This window comes from Dioscorea cayenensis, chromosome 20 (genome assembly GCF_009730915.1).
Source record: "Dioscorea cayenensis subsp. rotundata cultivar TDr96_F1 chromosome 20, TDr96_F1_v2_PseudoChromosome.rev07_lg8_w22 25.fasta, whole genome shotgun sequence".
Classification (NCBI taxonomy): Eukaryota; Viridiplantae; Streptophyta; class Magnoliopsida; order Dioscoreales; family Dioscoreaceae; genus Dioscorea; species Dioscorea cayenensis.
Window position 1 is genome coordinate 32,752,533 of NC_052490.1, and position 20,975 is coordinate 32,773,507.

The window sequence follows — 20,975 nt, forward strand, 5'->3', positions numbered from 1 at the left end:
AATAATATTGATTAACAGTATTGGATCTGAGTATACAGTGCATGAACAATACATGACCAGAGCTCCAAAAGGAAGGATTCAAACTCTTACTCTCCCCTTAGTATTTTTGTGCCATACTATTGAGTTATCCAATAGTTGACTATTCTGATAATTTTTTATTTTAAACTTTAACTATCTTGTAATAAAATAAAATAACCAAATAAAGATAAATAAATATTATATATATATTTACCAAACCTAACACATCAAGTAAAACCAAAACAAGGTGTCTAGAAGATCAAAAGAATCACTGGTGATGAGTATTGCCAGGTTTAGCACCGTCATCACAATCCAGAAAGAAATAACTTTAAAATAAACTTGAAAAACAAGAAATGTGACTAAGAAACAAAATATATAGATTAAGTTGAACTAATTTTAATATATGATAACCTAATTGCATACCTCATCAATTGAAAACAAAGAAGACTAAAAAGAGTCTCATATCATCATCTCTTCTAGCAATCTGATGTTCTTCAAACAAGAAGACATGAAACAAATAAATCTAACTTCCAGAACAACAGCAACTAAATTAGATCCTGTAAACAAGTTCAAAGATTTCATGTCGTTTTCAGATAAGGAATTTATAGCACAAAATTCTTGAAGAATTTCTAGATGTCCAGAAACATTTTAAGCCGTGGGACCGATACAGCAGTTAACATCAAGGAAGAAATTTTCATACAATATACCGACATGATATAACTCAGATGACAAGAAACAATAATAAAATTATAATGTGGAAGCTTCGACGATTGAAAAAAAGGTCCAATGAAATCATTTAATATCATGAAATGAGACTGCAGATAAAAAAAAATCCATATAAGAGATCATGACGATTCTGCTGATATCGGTTAAGTTTGTAGAAAATTCAAAGAAAATTCAAATAGGGTTCAAGTGTCTACATATTAAAACACCAAACAAATTACAAGTAACTAAACACAGACAATTATTCATAAACTCTTGCAAATGCATATGATACTAAATAATTCCAAAGGTTGGTCTGAAGTTTCAAGTCCAGCTAATGTTTATGAATGACAAACTAATTAAGATCACATGTAAGTCACAATCACAATAAAAGCAAATGATATCAATTGACATGATATTGGGCTTTCCATAATAAATGATAACCTAATACTTTTCTCTTTCTTGTGGTATCTCAACATTCTATGAGGAACTTTTAAGTTTAACCTAAACGTTTATTAGAAACACACCAAACATAAACATACATGGTGCTGAAAGAATACTAATACTTGCTAAGAAATACTAAATCATAAATGAAGGCAAAAATCATACATTTAAGTAAAAAATACATCTCACTTAAATGTGGTATTTCACTATTTCTAAAAAAGAAACCTATAGTCCATTAAAGCTATATCCAAGCCAGTATAAGTTTTTGGCTATGACACAAAGAGATACAACTTCAACCTATAATGCTAAATCTAACAGCAGATACTAATAGTGGATACCATATATGTTCCAATCATCTCTTAATTCTGATCTCAGGATTGACTGGAATACAGTACATGGCTTCAACAGTGGTCTCCCAAAATAGCAAAACATGGATTTAAGGACACAAGAACAAATGATATGATAACTTTTGAAGCACAACTTGACCATCAAATTAACAAAAGCTCTCTACATAAGAACTCGCAAATGATATATGTAAAATACAACACGGCCCAGTCAAAGACGGGGTCTGCTTTGCAATTCAAGAGCTGGATCTCTCTCCTATTTCATTGTTCATGGATCGACCTTTATACTAATGGAGACCTAATTATTCCTTGAAATAGTCAAATGATAACTAAAAAAGAAACCTTTCAATTAAACTGAAAACAGAATCACACAAAAACACACATTCAAATAACTTCACGTGTAAACTCTCATTAGAGACAGTAGAATGGTAAAACCATAGGAATAATGTTCAGAATTTTAAGATATGTTGGACATCTGAAGGCAAGAAAACACACCAAAATCAATATTTCCATTAAAAAATTACAAAAATGGAGGCTGATATTGCAATGATCAACAATAAATAACAACAGTATTAAACCAAAACAAAGCATATTCTTCATGGCCTCTATAAATAAAACCTTGTACAACCTTTATTAGGGTGGCTGGTTGTTGCTGTAGGAGTTGTACATTTGAGCTCCAGTGAAGCGATTATTACAAACAAGTTGCCAGTTAAATTTTACAACAGAATCATGGATGACAGCAATACAGAACAAGAAAAAACACTTGAATATGTATGGTTTATACAAGGGAATTAGGTTGTATTACTGTTGTCTAAGGTAATGCACATTTTGAACGGAGAAGAAACTCTAGACATACAAACTTTGAGCAAGCCAAGAAGAATCAATGAGGTGTATTCTAAGGGTCATGTTCCTGAAAGGAACAGCGGTAGGAGAGATTTCTTTATAAGGGACCATTATCAACTTCACCTTTGAACCCTTCATGCTCACAGCTTGCAAAGAAAGATATGAGAGATTCCACGAGACAGTGATAAGGCTTGCCACCTATTAGATTTCTCATTGTGGGGATACTGGCTTTGTCAGAACCTGAAAAGTTGGAAACGCATAAATGTTACACAATTTCCAGACACTGTCCTTCGATTATTAATACAACTTAAAGCATTCTCACATAAGCTACAATGATAAATAACTGATTACCTCTGCAAATCGTATCTGACGATGTTGTTTGACAGATTTAACTTTAGTTTCTGGCCTCACATCAGCAGAGGATCCTCGCAAAGGCTGTTTTCTTGGCTGGACTTGAATGCCTAGAAGTGACTGTGGAGGGGGATTTTTGTATGACACAGATGGCAATGTGCGCAAAAGCCATGACTCAGAAGGTGACTTTGGTAAGGGAGGAGGAAGCAGAGACTGCAAAGGATTGCCATTATTCTTAGCATGCATAGCTGCTTCCAAAGCAAGTGGAACATCCACGTCTTCAGAGCCTTTAATCTCCTTATTACAACTAAAATCCAAGTGATCCGGATTCTCAGTGCAAATGGGGAATTCCATTTCAACAGCCCCAGCTGCTTTGTCTTGCAATTCATCTGGCCTAAAGGATTCTAAAGGAATAATTTCATCCAGCCTCCTACTTCCTGTTCCAGCCTCCGACCCCTTGTCATCAGAAGGAACAACACCTCGCACATCAGCCATGGTACCTACAGAACTGGATTTTGAATGTGAAGTTTCTGGCACATACACCGAATCTACATAAAGTGTTTTTTCAATTGCAGGGCTCATGGAACCGGAACCCTTTGTGCTGCTATCATGGGGAGTCATTTCCCAATAATGATCTCCATCTTTCTCAAATGACTCCATACTATTACCCTTGGAACTCTTCCTTTCTCTTGTAGGAACTCCAAGAAAACCTTTGCCCTCATGAAACGGCGATGAAGGGGCCTCATTCCTGTAAGGCGAGATTCCATCCACGCCAGAACGCCGATACGGAGATGAACCATCTGGTGAATCACTCCAGTTTGTCAGCTGGTTTGATTCACTAGTCAGTTTACTCTCATTTTCTAACTGAAATCTATTCACATGGCCTAACTTATGCCTATATACTGCTTCCCATGAGAACTGAAAATTTAAAACCACGCCAAACAATCATCACCTACTCAATAACAAGCAGAACAACAAAACAAACGGGGAAAAAAGATAGATTAAAGATGCAATTCACCTCATCTCCAGCTTGGCCAAGAGAAGCAGCATTGCCCAAGTTCCTGTTCTGCTGCCCATTAACTCTTTGACTTCGCGGAGGCGGCAACCGACCTCGGACCTTCATCCCCGGGACTGGATTTATTAGGAAACAGCTGCTCTTCATACAAAATTTAGGAAGCAATCCGCAAGCCTTTGACAAATCACCACCATAATCCTCTTCTGCATCACCATCATCATCATCATCATCATCATCATCTTCCTCTTCTACTGCCAAGCCACCACCTTGTTGCTCATGAGCATACTGAAGCCCATAATTAGCCCTGCCCTGATAAGTAAGCGGCAATGGCCGTCGCGACTCCCCGTTCTTCCCATTCTCAGCTCTCCCCGCCATTCTCACAGTTTCACGAACCTGCGCCGCCGGCTTCCGCGAACCACACTGAGGCGAGCTAGAAGCCATTGCTTGCGCAGCTGGCAAGAATCTCCCCATCATGAAATCCCGCACCTGGGGGTCCGTCGAGAACAAACCAGAATGTGGCAGTCCGGCATCGGCACCGCCAGTGAGCCCACTAACGCTGCAGTTCATGTAGAACGACTCAGTGCGGGACAGCGTATCAAACGCATCCAAGAACGCATCATCCTCCTCCTCATACCCACCAGGCTTCGCCGGAACCACTCTCTTCTCTTCCCTCCTCTCTTCCCTCTTCTCCTCGTCCTCCTCCTTCTTCTTCTCCACCTTCACCTCCTCCATCCCAACAACATCACCACCACTCACAGCCGAGCTCACCGACGCCACCGTCCAGCTCGATTCCGTACCATTCTCAAGGTTCTCATACAAGATCCGGCCAGGCGGGGGCTTAGGGCGGGTACGAACGGAGACAGGCAAAGGACCATCCTTTGGGCGGCCTGGGGTCTGCTCCCAAACAAAGGGGACAATCCCGGGGCGGGCGACGGGGCCAGACTTGAGGTCAGCCTTGTAGAAAGGCAACGAGACCCTCCTCTCCGCTTCCGGCCGTTTCACACCGGCCGGCGGCCGAGCAGGGGAGCTAAATCGCCGGACGGAGAGCAACGGCGCATCGAAGTCGAGGCGTTTGTCCTCCATCCACGCATGGATCCCCAAATCCCAATGAATTCTAGGGTTTTTATCAAAGAGCGCAAGGAGAGAAGAGAAGCAAAGGGGGGATTTCTCTTTTTCAATGCCGTGGGTTTGAGATCTCGTGCTGGAAATTGAAAATGAAAACAAGGAAAAGGAAAACCTTTTTTCCTTATTTTTATGGAAGTGGAGAAGAATCGGATTCAGTGTGGAAGTGTAGGGAAGTGTAGGGAAGTAAAGGAAGTGGCTGCTTCAAGTCAGCCCAGTCAATGAGTTGGTTTATTTATTTATTTATTTATTTTTTTAATAGAATGATTAGACAAGCACTAGTTTGGTAAATACCCACGAATGAAGTTTTTAGTCAAAACAACGCACTTAAACCCAAAATGTATTATTCAACGAACAATCTTCAATAAAATCTATCTTTTTTTAAATAAAAAAAATTCAAAATTTGCACATATATCCTTTTAAAAATTCACAATGCAATGTGGTTAAATATTTATATCTTATAACTCATGTGATTGATTAGAATATTATGTAAATATTATTGAATGGTTTAAATCAAAATACTATATAACTGTTTATTAAAAATATTTATTTATAATCATTGGAATATGATTTAATGACAATTATTTATGTAGGTACTGTGTAAATATTGTGTATGATTAATATATAATATTGTTTTATATTGTTTAATATTGTTTATGAATGAATCATAACTTTTAAATACTAATCCAATGGTTATTTTGGACGTATCTAAATTTCTAATTTAACAACATGATAACTTTTCTCTCTCTATATATATGTATATATATATATAATGGTACAAATTTAGTGGGGCTTAGCAAATGATACAAATTTAACTATTATTAGATTGCAAAAATCTCTATTAAAAAAATTTTACAAACACTCATTAATCTCTCCTAGGATTAATCTAGCGTTTATAAGTTATAGGATACAATTGGTCAAAAACTAGAAAAATATAACAGTATTATTGTTTATATGAATTTTAGCAATATATGTGAGTTTTTTCTTTAGTTTTTGGTTTAAAATGGTCAATGAGTCATGAACTCTAATTCTGAATTAGGCTTTAAATTTTATTTAATACTAGAAAGTATAATTTTTAAAAAAATCAGATTTTGACTAGGTCAAAGAAAAGCGTTTTCAAGTCAAATATAAATGAATTCGCATTAATCATACAAAAACATCTGAGCACTAGTGGCCTTTTTGGTTGCATAATTGCATTATTACAGCCTGTGGTATGGGGCCTCATCCAGTTCATTAAACCAAATGTTTATTATGAATACATTCATACTTAACACAACCATGCATCATACATTAATTGTTAAACTAATATTATTTGCAAATAAAAACTAATACCCAAAGAATTTGATATAATGTTATTATTGCATAACATAAGCCTAGAAATACGAAGCAAATAAATTAGTCTCATGAATTATTGCATGTATAAATTTAATAAAACATTTTTTTACTTACCCCTTCATTGATGTTTCACTTCTATACCAAAAATTAACCATATAAATTCTTTTTAAAAATCCCCATCATATAAATGCAATTCTAGAAAATATATTAAAAAAAATGTTGATAGTTGAAATCGCTATTTCAGATGAAGGTTTTTTTTTTTAATTATAACTGTTAATAAATATATATCATTTAAGGGTTTGTAAAAGAACATATACATATTGAGATGTAACAGTTATGATGGCTCATTTATCTTGTAAAAACTTATTAATTTGTGCAGCTGGTAGCCTGGCACATCAAGCAATAAAATATCCGTCATGCCGACCCAAAAAAATTATAAAAATCATCTCAAGCTAATAAATCTCTTTGTCATATAATATAGTAGGTGGATGAATACTATTACTATGTTGTAGTAGTATGGCACAAGTTTTTAACTTTGCACCTGCCCACTTTTTGGGAATAATAGACCACCTGCCCACTTTGTGCTACGCCCTCTATTGCAGATGAAGGTGATATAATTTTGAATAAAAATATATATATATATATATATATATATATACATTATCCAAAAAGGAGTTGAAATATTTATTTATATATTAAAAAGCAGCAATCTAGTCGTACCATCCTGGACTAGTAGGACCTGATACAACATGGGCCCGGCCTAGCAAGGACATGGTACTAAAGTGGCAGCCCAAAGCCATGTTGGACAAGAAGTTATGGTCCAGCCCGGACTAGCACACTCATAACTAGGCCCACAAAGTTTTTACAACGAAGACAACTCCATAATAACCCATTATTAAATAGATTTTAATTAAATATGTGTAAATATTTCTAAAATTAATACTATTTATTGCAAAAGTAAGATTAGTTTTCGTTTTACCCTTGAAGATACATGATAACTTAATAATAGTTTTTCAGAAATACTTCGAAAATTTCTATGTTTATTATTTAGATTTCTTTTTGAAATTTTATTATTTATTATTTCTATTTAAAATAAAAATTAAAAACTAAATAGCCCTTCCATTTTGCTTGTCATTTCTTATTGTGTAAAGTTCGGAAAGATTGTTACTAAATTTAACATTATATAAATAGAAATAAAAATAATTTTTGTTATTGAAATTTTAATTTTGCTTGTTGAACCCTATATGCTTCAGATTGCAATTTTTGAGTGATCAATGTATCGAAAAAAAAAAAAAGAAATTATCAGAGATTTAGCTATTTGAGTTATAAATTAAAAAATAATTGTCATATGACTATTTTTAATATGGTTGCTTGGTTTAACCACCAAGCTTGGTTTCTTTATTTGTTGGCGTTGGTGATATTTGGACTCTTTTTAATATTAAATTAAGTTGTGATTAAAAAAAATCACTGATATTTATTATGGTTATCGTTGGATAAAACTACAAATCATTTTCAAGAAAATGATAATATTTAAAAAAAATTAAGAACAAAAATTGACAATGATAGAGTGAATTATTTCTCAATAAATTATAGTTTATATATTTTTATTAAAAAAATGATAAGATGATGATGGATAACTTTAATAGATCAGTGAAAGTCAAATAATTTTTTATGAACATTTAGAAAAAAAATCTGAGGTGATAAAGAAATTTGGTTTCTTTTATTTACATGCCTTCATGATATTTAAACAATTTTGGCAAAAATGAGATTAAAGTTTTTTTTTTTTGTTTTTGTCAAAATACATCAAATACATGAATTGTTTGAGTGAAAAATATATAAACCATGTTCACTAAACAAAATAACAAAATACATTCCCCGAATGAAAGCAAAGAGATATTCCTTCCGTTTCAAAATACATGTCGTTTTAAGAAAAAAAAAAATTTATTCCAATTACAATATCAAGACAATATTTATTTTTTTTCTAATTTTACCCATCTTTAATTTCTTAAATTATATAAATGAAAAAAAGTAATATTTATAAAAATCACAACATCAACCCTAATTCTCTTTTGGTTAGGTTCACAGCAACACTAATTCTCTTTTGGTTATATAAATGAAGAGAGTAATATTTATAAAAATCACATCAGCAACATTAATTCTCTTTTGTTTAGGTTCACAGCAACACTAATTCTCTTTTGATTAACTTAGGGGGGCCCAAAAACATAGGATCTTATATGGTAGTACCGATCACCAACTAGGTAGATCCCAATGAATTGGCCATCTCTCAAATATCGCTTTCTCCATTTGCTCTAGGCCTTGAGAACTCTAAGCAATGTCTATTAAGTGCAGGAGAACAGTAAGTTATATATATTGATTTTTCTTCATGGTTTTTTTTTTTGTTTTTTGTTAAAAGATCTATCTTCATGTTAAACCATTTCAATTTGTAACATATATACTATGATCTTCAATTTTTGTTTGTTTTTATATATATAAAAAAACCTCATTCCTTAACTTGATGATTTTCTGCAATTTTAAAATGCTAATGGCAATGATCATGCTAAATTTCTTGCCAATATGTTCATCAGGTTGATTAACTTTCAGTAATAATGATCACTGATTTCATGTTAATCTCTGCATAGTATTCATCTTCATCGGTTGGAGTGTATTTTTTGTCAGTAAAATGAAATCATTCAGCTTGAACTTACTATGCTCCAAGTCCATTGCAACATTATGTGCTTTTACACAGTATTGATACACAGGATGAGAAATGGGTGTCATGTCTTTACAATGTAACAAGTATTATGCAAAATTCAAAAGGTTTTCAAAACATAAGTTTTCCTTATGACATGCGCTTGTTATGTATTCATTGTTGCAGATAAATTGACATGGAGAGAATACACAACAAGTCTTCTTGGTAAACTGATAACTGCTAAAATATCTCATCAAACCTCATACTGAAACATATGATTGTTCAAACATGCCATATGATGATATATCAGATGAAACAAAGCTGTTGTAGTAACATGAGAAACACTAATCCCCCTCAAGGAATTATTTTCCATTCAAAAGCAATCCGCATACACAACTCCATTTATTCTTATTCTGAAGTAACACTAACATGCTTCTCTGCATTAACCTGAAAAACTAGAGAAGTTTGAAATACAGACACATTATACATGATCTGGATTCTTGTTGCTCCAACAGAAATTAATCATAGAAAGCCACTTAATTCATCCTCAGTCAGAGTCAGTCAGGAATGTATCTTTCATTCAATGCAGCCTTAAAACGGCTACATGAATCTACTCTCATCTCCGTGCTCATGTCATTCTCCGGTGCCGGATAATAGTCCTCCCTCAGCTGCACATCACGAAGGTTTGGCATCTGCAGAAAGAACCCCATGAAGTGTTCATGTGCAGTCCCATGTATGAAAAGCTTCCTCAAAGTAGTACACCCTTGAAGCAAGCCGGCAGCCGGCAATGACAGAGTTCTCTGGTTCACATCCTTGTCCTGTGGAGGCCAGTAATTGAGTTCATACAAGTTCAAGGCACCAATACCATGAAGATAAAACCTCTCCCACCAGCTCAAATCCATTTGGCCCGACGGAGCTGTTAGAGCATAACCTATAGCTTCTCCGCAATCGAGCTTCATCTTAGAGAGCTTAGGATATCTAACTAGACTATTAAGACCGAACTCTCTCTGAGCCGGCATCGGGCAAAGCCGGCAATCACCTTCTACTTTGATACACATCTCCTCCAATTCCGGACAAAACTCCATCCCTGCTTCTGCTAAAGGAGTTAGAATTTCTCCGGCTGGAAACCATAATGACAAGTACTTTAGTCTTCTCCAAGTCTTGAGCCAGAATTCATCATCCTCAATTTCAACTGAGCACTTGCACTTCTTTTTTTTCGATTCAATAGGAGTCTCCAAGTCATCATCATCATCTTCTTCTTCTTCTTCTTGTTGACTGGTGTCACCACCATCAACGTCTTGTTTACCGGGGGACAGAACCCACCGGCTGCAGTCAATGTGAAGGTGTTCAATTCTATCTCGAATTGGCTCGAGAGCGCGAAGAACACTAGCGACATCAAACTGGGGACAACCGGAGATCCTCACTTGGACCAGGCTCATTCTCAACAAAGCAGACAACTTCTTGATCCCAATCTCAGTGACATTCCGACAAGCATGGATCTCAAACTTGGATAATCTCCGGCAACCCCGAGCAATAGTGCTAAGACTAGCATCAGAGAGATCAGCTGAGTTGCTAATGCACAAAGATTTCAGACCACCGCAAACCGACACGCCGTCCAAGTGCAGTCCAGCAGCTCTGCAAACAGAGTGGAACATCCCCAACTTCAAAGATTTGATCTTGGGGCACTTATAGCACAGCTCTTCAAATGCCGGCCCTGAATCTCTAACATTCTGGGAGAGATCCAAAGCGAGATCTTCAAGCAACGGCAGGGCGGTGAACAACCTCCCCAAACCATCACAAGTGATCCTCGCGTCCTCTGGAGCGAAACCCTCGGAATCGAGATTGATAACCGGAGCAGTGGCAGGAGAAAAAGCGGCGGGGTCAACGAGGTGTAGGAGTTTGAGACGGGAGCAATTGGTGGCAAGAGAGAGGAGAGTCTCATCGCCGACAAAGTCGATGTATCTCGGGTTGAACACACAAGGGGCAAGGAATTCACGGAGATTAGGGCAAGATAAAGATATAGAAAGCAACTCGGCAGCGCGGTACCCGTCGGAGGAGGCAGCGGAGAGGAGATTGAGATGAATCAACGAAGCAGCGGCAACAGGGTAAGCTTGGAGAGCAGCAGGGATGTCTTCAATCCAACAATAGAACTGGGAAAGGTCGAGAGAGTGAAGACCAGGGCAAGAGGAAAGAAGCGGGGTGAGATCCCCGCCGTGAGGGAGATGAGGGCGCTGATGCCAGCGAACGAGACGAACAGCGCGGAGCTGAGTAGCCCATTGCGGAGCCAAGGCCTCAACAGCAGAAGGGGTGCGGGCGTAGAGAGTGAGAGAGTTGAGATTAGGGAAGGCTTGACGGAGGCGGAGGGCGACGAGAGAGAGGTCAGGGGATGGAGGGTGACCCCAAGGGTAGAGCAAAGAGAGGTCTAAGTGGGTAACGGCGGAGAAGGAGGTGGGAAGGAGGAAGAGGTGAGGAGAGTAGCCTCGGAGAGAGAGGGAGGTGCGAGTGGAGCGCTCGAGAGAAAACCATTTGTGGCAAACGAGGGACATGGAATTGCGAGACCGGAGGTGGAGAACCAGAGAGAAGATGTTGGTGAGGACGGCGTCCGGCAAGTCGTGGAGGTGGGTGGTGGCGGCGATGGCCGGAGGCATGTTGGGCAGTGGTGGTGGATCATGGAAGTGGGGAAGGAGATCGAAGGGAGAAGGAGGTTCAGAGGATGAAGATGGAGAAGGAGTAGGGGTAGGAATGTAATTAAATGAAAGAAGGAGGGGTATGGATGTCATTGTGGTTTGACATTTTTATTGGTGTTTGTTGGATGAGATCATGGAGTTTTGGATCATGGGATTTCATGCACGTGGCTGGTTATCTTCGATTCTTCGATCAATATTACTACTGTTTATATGTCAATTGATTCGTAATTTTTGTTACAAAGGGTAATACCAGTAGATTTTTTATTCTAATTTCACTAATTTGGGTTATGCCAACAACTTCTTCTTTTACCATCACCGGGTTAGACACCGATGTGTTAGGATAGTTACTTCACGTCTAAATAATATAATAATAATATTATAAAAAAATAATTCAGTAGATTTGGTTTTGTGGTAATTATTGTGGAGCTAAAATGCGGCTCATTCTTAGTAATGAGTTTTTAAATTTTATTATTTAATAATAATGAATTAATAATTATTTTAAATAATTATTATCTTTTTTTTCTTCTAATATTTAAAAAATTGAGGTAATCTAACGGGTGAAGATAAGTCACATCTTAATTCAGTCATAATTATCAGTTTATCACATAACCGGGTCCGTGGGATACCTCTCACGTGATTGTAATACTTGTTTATCTATATTTGGTTAAAAAATAAAAAATAAACAAATTTGGGCTATATCAATATTGGTACAGTCTAATAATAAGATGTCGGAGTCTCATGTGAGAGTTCAGAGGTCATACTCTTTATTATATGCATAAAGAGTAACATAAATAATAATTTGTTTATCTTGGAAAAAATAAACAATGATTTATGTAGTTAGGATTGAAAATTTAAAATAAATAATCATATGAATTTTTTATCAACTTAAATAAATAATATATTATCTTTGTTAAATAAAAACAGTAAAAAAACAAGCATAGTATCAGCATCCGCCAATAGTAAATAATAAAATAAACTTTATTATTTAAAATGTTTGTTCTTAAAAAAAACCGTCTAAACAGTAATTTTATAACTATGCAAATGGATAGGGCTAGAGGTTAAAAAAAAAATTGTACTTTATTTGTTAGAAAAAATATTAAAAGTGGTCTTTTTTTTTTTTCTGATTGTGTTATATCCTCTAATGGTAAAAGTGAAGTGTAGAAATACCATTTCAGGAATTAGAGAGATTTTTTTTTTAAAAGGTGGATGAACCACATTAGAGCGACAAAAAAATACATGACAACCACTAGATGTGGTCAACAACAACAAAATACAACCAACCAACCGGGCGACACCCCGTCCAGATCAACCAATCAGAATCTAGTCAGCGCCGGTAACTCGGGTCTCATGCAATGTCGGAGTCTCACCAACCTCCTGAACCTGAGGGCCGAGAAACTCCAGGCTTCTTCTAACAGTGTTGAGGTCATCCTCCATCTTCGCTCTAGGCCCCTCTGCGAAAGAAGAGCACCAAGATACAAAGCATACGATTAATTTTCACGATGATGCAATGCATAGAAGAAACATTGGCATTAAAAATACAATCATTCCTAGTTAGCCAGACATTCTAAATTAGAGCTTTAGCCACTAAGTCTCCAAAAGCCTTTCTATCGTGATGTAAGCCAGAACGCCACCTTCCCCAAAGATCCTCGATGGAAAACGGGATCCGGGGAATCTGCAGAATCGCTGCAAAGTACTCTCAGATGTACTTAGCAACAGGGCAAAGAATGAACAAGTGATCTGTCGACTCCACATCGGCGTGGCACAAGACACAGGTGTTCAGTCGAATTGGAGAGAGTTGAGTGGAGACGGTTGATTCATGCCCACCATGATAATGAATGGTTGGGTTAGGTTTTCCTTTTATTAACTCAATAAATATATGATAATGAAAGCTAACCCTATTAATCACTTTTTTATTTTATTTTATTTTTTATAGAAGGTAGGAAGGGTAGGAACTTATTATGAAATAATTAATTTTTTTAATTAACAAAAGTTAATAATTTGTGGAATATTACTTTTTCATATTTGCCAAAAAGTTTTAAAATGTTTCAATTTTCTCAATTGAACAATATATTTTCAGTTTTATTATAATATAAGTTTTTCATTTATTTTTTATATATAATGGATGAGAGTTTTTATAAATTTTAAAACCAAATTATATGTTATAAGGAATCTACTTTTTTTTTCTCTTAAATGAAATAAAAAAAACAATAATATTGATGATTTTGTGTCCTTCCATGGTCCACATGAACGAACTAGGGTAAAATTCATGAAAAAGCCCCAATTATGAGTTAATTATTAAAATTGAAACTTAAAAATTTAATAACATGACAACAATTGCATTGTGCAGTGATCAATCACATTGATAGTGGATGAAGAGATGCAAAGTTGAATCCCCACGTCGCAATACTATATTAGTATTGTTCATCAATTATTCTTAGAATATTTTGTACTGTTTATATGTTATTTAAGTGGGCCCACTAATTTTTTTGTGAGAGCAATTGTATTTTACTCTCCCCAAATTTATTGGCTCTTGTAAATCTTCTAAAAATACCCATGATGGATTTTCAATGCTTAGTGTGGCACATGGCAAAGTTAGTAACTATTTAAAGGTCGATAAATTATTATAATTTATGCATCTTTAAATCTGCTTTGTTCATTGATAAACTTTTAGTAAAGAACACTTATAATCTATTGTAAAATAAATAAATAACCAAACAAACTTATAACATAATCTATGGTAACTCATGCAGGTGAAAAATACAAGTGTGTTAAGATATTAATTTTACAGCTACGTAAATCTCTGACTCTGCTTTGTCCATACTTTATTAAAAAAATTAAAATAATAACATAATTTAAACAAGAGCACATTTTTTTTAAAAAATTAATATTCCCCAAAATCCGTGAAATAATAAAATTTCAATACAATGGGATGGATAAAAAGGGAATGTTCCAACCCTCAAAATATCGGAAGAATTTGGAAAAATAAAAAGTTGTGATCTAGATGATAAGAATGCAAGAAAATTCAAAGGAAAAGAGAAAGAAAGAAAGAAAAGAAGTTCATGTGGTGAAAGGTGGAAGAAGAAAAATAGCAGGGAATTTGCAGGAGAGCATGATAATGATAATGAGAGTCACTTTCATGGCATATCTCAATCAGTTCCTCATCCTCTCAATGAGCATTTGTGTAGCTGGAGCCATTGCATATCTAGATATATATATATATATATATATATTAAAGAGGATAGCTTACTAATTAACAAGTGTGATTACTTAATAAATAATTATTTTATTATCAGTGGTGATGTTGATTCTTAGGGGGTAAATAATTATGATTCTTTTGATATTTTCAATTTCTATAAAATATATATAGGTCACTAGTAAGTATTAAAAGGTAAGTTGGAAAACAAAAACAAAATAAATATTTGATGATTCTCTTTAAAAATTACAAAGACCAATCTACCATTAAAAAAGAACATTTTTTTTTTTCTCAATTTTCGTTTTTGTCTATTCATTTTTGTAAAATCTGTAATAGATTTAGAACATTTCCCATTTTAAGATTTTGGTCACCGTTATTTTATTTTTTATATATATAGTTATATATATTTTTTATTTTAATTAAATCATGATTTAATTAATTTTTTTAAATATCTATAATTTAATAAATAATTCAAAAATAATTATTTCCTTCGATTTTATACATCTAATATGGTATCAATCCTCTCTTGTGTGATTAGAAATATTTTTTTATTATATATATATATGTATAGCATGCATACTAGATGAATGGAACATGGTACCTTCATTGGGAGTGACGAATATTTATTGAATTTTCAATAGTTGGAAGGTACTAGGCGAGTACTAGATTCAAAGTAATCCTAATATAATATTTTTGGTGGAATACTTAATTGAATAATTGTTAATTATTATTATCACGATTAGTTTAATTAAATTTGATTTGGAGTTTCCGAAATTCATTGAAACATTTGAATTTTTGATTTTTTATTTCCAGATTATAATTGTGAATTAGTGTATATGTTGTTTGCTTTTACGATTATCATTAATCTAAAATTCTATATTTAAAATTTCAGTATACAAAAATACAGTTTTTATAGTGAAAATTTATCCAACTAGTGTCTCTATTTTTAACTTTAAAATAAAATATTTTAAAAATATTTTTCCCACTTCACAATTTATATATTCCTCCCATCAAACTATTAGCTCCATATACTTCCAATTTTATTAACTGTATTTTGGGTGTTGTGGTTTTTTATTGCTATCGATAATAATTTATGTTATGAATATTTTTTTATGTTTTTATTTTATTATTCATGTAATTTTTCTTAAATTTAATAAATTTATATTTTTTGTATTATTTTCTTTAATTTGTTATTTCTTATTAACTAAAAATATAAACATAAATTATAAATTATTAATTTGATTAAAATATAAAATTATGAATACAAATTTTATAATGAAAAGAAAAAAAATAAAATAAAATATGTGCTATAGTGACATGCATTTGCGTGTCACTATAACAAATTGCATGTCACTATAACATCTGTCCCAAATCTAGTGGTTTGCTTGAAGTTTGAGGCTGCCTTGGAGAAGTCCTAAAAGTTTATCAAAACTTTGACAAGTGTGCGAGACTTTGGAAACAAAATAATAGTGATGACTTATTGATGAGTCATCTTAAAAATATATGTCCAAAATGTAAAAAAAAAAAAATGACATTAAATATTTATTTCAATTAATTTTAAAATAAATTCAAACTAACAATCTCATATCAGATACAATTAAATTTATTCAACCACTAATCAAATATAATTATAGAGTTGAAAGGTTTTAATAAGAATTTCAAGATAGATACAAAAGATCGAGGTTTTATCATGTTATGTGATGTAAAATAAATTATATTATAATATATATATATATATGAAAGATCCAGTGATGGGACCAATCATTGAATACTTGCACATGGCTTTGGCTCGAACTTCAGAGTTGAATTGTTGAAGTAATATATTTCTAAATTGCTGATTTAATTAATCACAATTATTGGAAATGTTCACTCCTACCTTATATTAATTGATATTATTATTGCAACTATACTAATTAATTAAAAAATATTCAAAGCTCAATGCTTAAAAAAAAAAATAATTAATAAATCAGTTATGGGTATAAGCATAGTAATTTTTTTTTTCATTTCTGTTAAGAGGTTAGTGGTATATCCATCTTATAAAAAATAAATAAAATATTTAATAAAATTAATGATAGGTTAATCACAAAAATTTATTATTTAAGTTATCATTTTTTTATGAAAAAATTAAAATAAAAAAACTTTATGGTTTCTCAAATGCAGGTTAGTTGTTTTCATTTTTAAACTAAATAATTTCTCCATCTAGTACTAAGACTAAACTCTTAAACGCTATTAACTCGCTACGAAGTAAAAATAATCAATTTATTATTAAAAAAAACTATGTGGTATAAAAAAAGTATGATTTTCAACGTGATTTAATTTGATTTCTGGAATTCAAGTTTTTTTTTGTATATCAGATTTTTTAGAGAGATTAATAAATTTTAAAAATATTTAATTTTTTATGCTAAATGAGACGACTTTTCGATAAATTGACCACCTTTAAGAAGAGCATGTTAACAGTTTTTTTTTTTAACTCGAGAAACCACTTAATTTAAAAATAAAAAATAAAATAAACCTCTATCTTCTTCTCTTTTCTTTTTTTTTTGTGCAAAACTAGAAAACACAAGTTTTTTTTTTTTTTAATTTCCTCTTTTGAAGTTGGTCCTTCACTTACTATCAATATCAGTATTATGTACTTAAAGTGGTCAATTTTATATTATCCCATTTTGATTAAAATTTGAAGTTATTTACCCATATTTCTTTTATATTTGAATATAGTCCCAAATGTCTGTGTACTTATAAGACATGGTATGAAAGAAAAGAAAATAAATGAAAAGAAAAGAAGAAAAAGAAAAGAAGGAAAAGGGGGGAAGAGAACATCATTTTCAAAAATCCCTCAAACCTTATCTCTGGCAAGATTCTAGCAAGATTAGATTCATATTAAGTGGTAGATAATTTGAAAGGTGGGTGGGTGATGGTGATTTGGAATGTGGGGGCACTTACATGTGATTTTGTCCCTTCTTCCCAACTTGAATACAAAAACAATGCAATCAAACAAGCAAGCAATATAACCAATTACATCCATATATATTTATATGTATACATATTTTTGGTAACACGAAGGCAATTGTGTTTGCTTTTGGGGATTTGCAACTCACTAGTGTGGGAAGAAGATTTGCACCACTTATTTGTTGAGGTATGTCTAGAGATGAATAGCAAACAATAAATAGATATGAAAGCTGAAAGAATTTACATGTTGCTAATTCAATTTAACTTACACTAATTAATAAAAAGATTATATTTATTTGTTTGAGAACTAATAAAAAAAACAAGACATCAATAAAATCACACTTATATATCAAAAACTAAATTAGTTTGACTAAAACCAAACCAAACTGATTCAAATCATTTTGAATTAAATTGTGAAAATGAGTCAATTCATATACCCAAATTCCTTACTCACCAATGACCTCATAAAAAAAATTTATGTCAAGCTCTTAAAAAATAAACGAGAATACTAATTGGTTCTTATCACAAAATAATTCGAGCCATGTTCCAAAATTTTTTAGTGGTCTATTAAAAAAATATACTAGTTTAATGGTATTAAAAAAACATGTTTAAGATATTAAAATATGATTTTTTTTTTAAAAAAAAATAAGTTTCTTTGAGAAGTAATTAAAGGAATAAATAATTTTTTTAGAATTTTTAATTATTTGTTTAGTTTAAGTTGTAAATCTAAATAGTCTTTTAGCTTTTGGATAATTTTATACAAGACTAAGTAACTTTTTGAAAATTTGTTCAGCTCACAGGAAAGCACATGTTGTCTTTTACACAGTGAAATGATATGGTTTGGTTTTTTAAAACCATTCAGTTTTCCGGAGAGTCGATGTCATTATATAATGAAGCTAAACATCAAAATAAATAAATAAATAAAATAAAATAATCTTGTAGTGATGTTTAGCTTCAAAGAAAAATTAAATAATTTTGTAAAGCTAAAGAACTTTTGAAATGACATTTAGATTTGTCAATACTTGTTTGAGTACTGGCAAAAAAAGTCTAAAATAATTTTAATAATTGAGACATAAAAAAATACAACTCAAATAAATAAATAAATAAATAAATAAATAAGACATAAATGTCTTCTCTTTACCTAATTTTTCTTTCTAGAAGTAATCAACTTAGAAGAATATAATATTTGAATAAAAGAGGATGAGGGAGCAATTTCAAGGTGGGGAGTACTCTCTTCATTGTCTTTTTTCTTTTATTTTAATTCTAATAATTCCAAATAATATATATCAAGATCAAAACAATCCAATTTAGTTAATTAAAGAAATAAAAAATAATTATTATTTTCACAAGGACAAACAAGTTGCATCAAGTGACCCACATATTTGGGAAATCCAAGAGAATGCCATCCAAAGTTGAGGACAAAAACAAAGGCATTGATCAATGAATAGAGAGGCTAAAGAGGTCCTACTGTGAAAGGATCTTCAATTGCCACCTTTGTTTGTGGGGCCATCTTAATATAAAAGCCATTAAACAAAGGCATTGGATTTTACTTCAATTAAGTTACTTAATTTTTTTATAAGTATTTTAGTATTTATAATTACCAATTTTGCTTCATAAAAACCTCATCACATAGTCATATTTAAATTATACCTACAATAGGGGAATATTTTCTACGACCATCTTTTGATTTTAAATCGTGCAGGCAACTCGATGTGAGTGGATATAAAATGCAATAGTGAGCTATCCAGTTTATATCTGATATTTTAACTGATAGTCAAGAATCTTAATAATCTTTGAGTATAATACTTATCTGACATTTCTACATCACTCTACTTTCTGAATAACAACTATTAAATCTTGATTTTACGATTGTTATAAAACAACTCAATTTTTTTTTAAACTAAGAATGTACCTATAAAACTTACTATATATATATATATATATATATATATATATATATATATATATATATATATATAATATAAACACAATTGTTTTTCTTATTCAATATTAGACTATTTATTTCATCCTCCCGTGTAGAATCTTAATTATAGAATCAAAATTAAATGTGATACAGTGTTAGTTCATAAATATTGTATATAAATAATGATTTTTTCTCTAAATAATTTACTAATAATTTTATTTTCATTGGAAGATGTATAAATATATACACAATCCTTACACCGGATAGGGTATCAATGAGTCTTTACATGATGATAACATGATATTTGACCCCCACCACAGCAAGAATCCAACTTGGTATTTACTTCCCACTAAAAGGTACCCGCTGCATCGCAACACTTTTCCTCCCACCGCTTTTCCCCAAACAATATTCCATCTCATGCATATTGACCAAAATGGCACATTTGATTAGTTTATGATAATGTAATTTACCCATACCTTGCATATATAATCAATGCCATGCGTGTATAATTCTTAATGCGCTCTTTTGTAGCATGATTCGAATTAATTCACTCACTATATCGAGATTTTTAGCGTGTGTGTGTTTAAGCGCATTTAAGCAATGTATGAAAATTTTTGTAATCGAAAATTTAAACAGATAGATCAATCTCATTTGGTCAAAAGACAGTTTAGTGTAATTATTCATAATTAGTCATCTTTTCTTAAAATTATTTTTATTACTCTAAATTAATATAATATATATATATATATATATATATATGATTAATTTGTCAATATATGTATATAATGTAAAAAATATATTTAAAATAATTCCAACCTTATCTGTTGTCATGTTACACTTCCATCACTTTCTTATCAACTTAAAAAAACAAACACATACACAGGAAGCAAAGAAAGAAAGAAAGAGGAGGATTGGACCTCTACCATTATGATCTACTTTCATGACCACCCAATTGGTACTCTTTGTTATTTATAGACGCTATGGATATCTATATATCTATGGTCCACTCGTTCTTTGTTATTTATGTGTGTGTGAGTATCAATCTGTTTTCATCTTTATCTTTATCTTTATCTTTTTTTATCTTTCTTTCAATATTTTGCTTTTGCTAAAAATAGAATGATGATAGTACAAATTAATATATATATATATATATATATATATATATATCAATTCAATGGCAGTATATTAATTTTTGTTTTGGAATTATTTATTTTTAATTTTAGAAGTGATTTTTTAATGTGGATAAATCAGGAGTTTGAACACTTAATTTATTATTTGGCATCGAACTAAAATTCTAACTCTTTTATCGTAGTGATAGAGTTAAGCATGTTCAGATGCAAATATTTGTAATACGTAACTTCC

At 32.3% G+C, this 20,975-nt stretch overlaps 3 protein-coding genes across 3 annotated transcripts in view; all 3 read right to left on the bottom strand.

The window, feature by feature from the left end:
* LOC120251474 (rop guanine nucleotide exchange factor 9-like) overlaps positions 1–600 on the bottom strand; it is a 2,883-nt gene extending 2,283 nt beyond the window's left edge. Inside the window, exon 1 of the mRNA XM_039259989.1 lies at positions 547–600. Within this exon, the coding sequence (XP_039115923.1) occupies positions 547–600 (54 nt within the window). The remainder of the gene's footprint in view (positions 1–546) is intronic.
* A 1,428-nt stretch (positions 601–2,028) lies between these two features.
* On the bottom strand, positions 2,029–5,042 carry LOC120251628. Its single transcript, XM_039260216.1, has 3 exons — positions 3,721–5,042; positions 2,703–3,620; positions 2,029–2,591 (listed from the first exon to the last, which is right to left on the bottom strand). The coding sequence occupies exons 1-3, from the start codon at positions 4,798–4,800 to the stop codon at positions 2,562–2,564; spliced, it is 2,028 nt and encodes a 675-aa protein (XP_039116150.1). The 5' UTR covers positions 4,801–5,042; the 3' UTR covers positions 2,029–2,561.
* A 4,161-nt stretch (positions 5,043–9,203) lies between these two features.
* Positions 9,204–11,708, bottom strand: LOC120251661 (F-box/LRR-repeat MAX2 homolog A). Its single transcript, XM_039260262.1, has one exon. It carries the CDS (start codon positions 11,641–11,643, stop codon positions 9,421–9,423), a length of 2,223 nt encoding a protein of 740 aa, XP_039116196.1. The 5' UTR covers positions 11,644–11,708; the 3' UTR covers positions 9,204–9,420.
* Between the last annotated feature and the right edge of the window lie 9,267 nt (positions 11,709–20,975).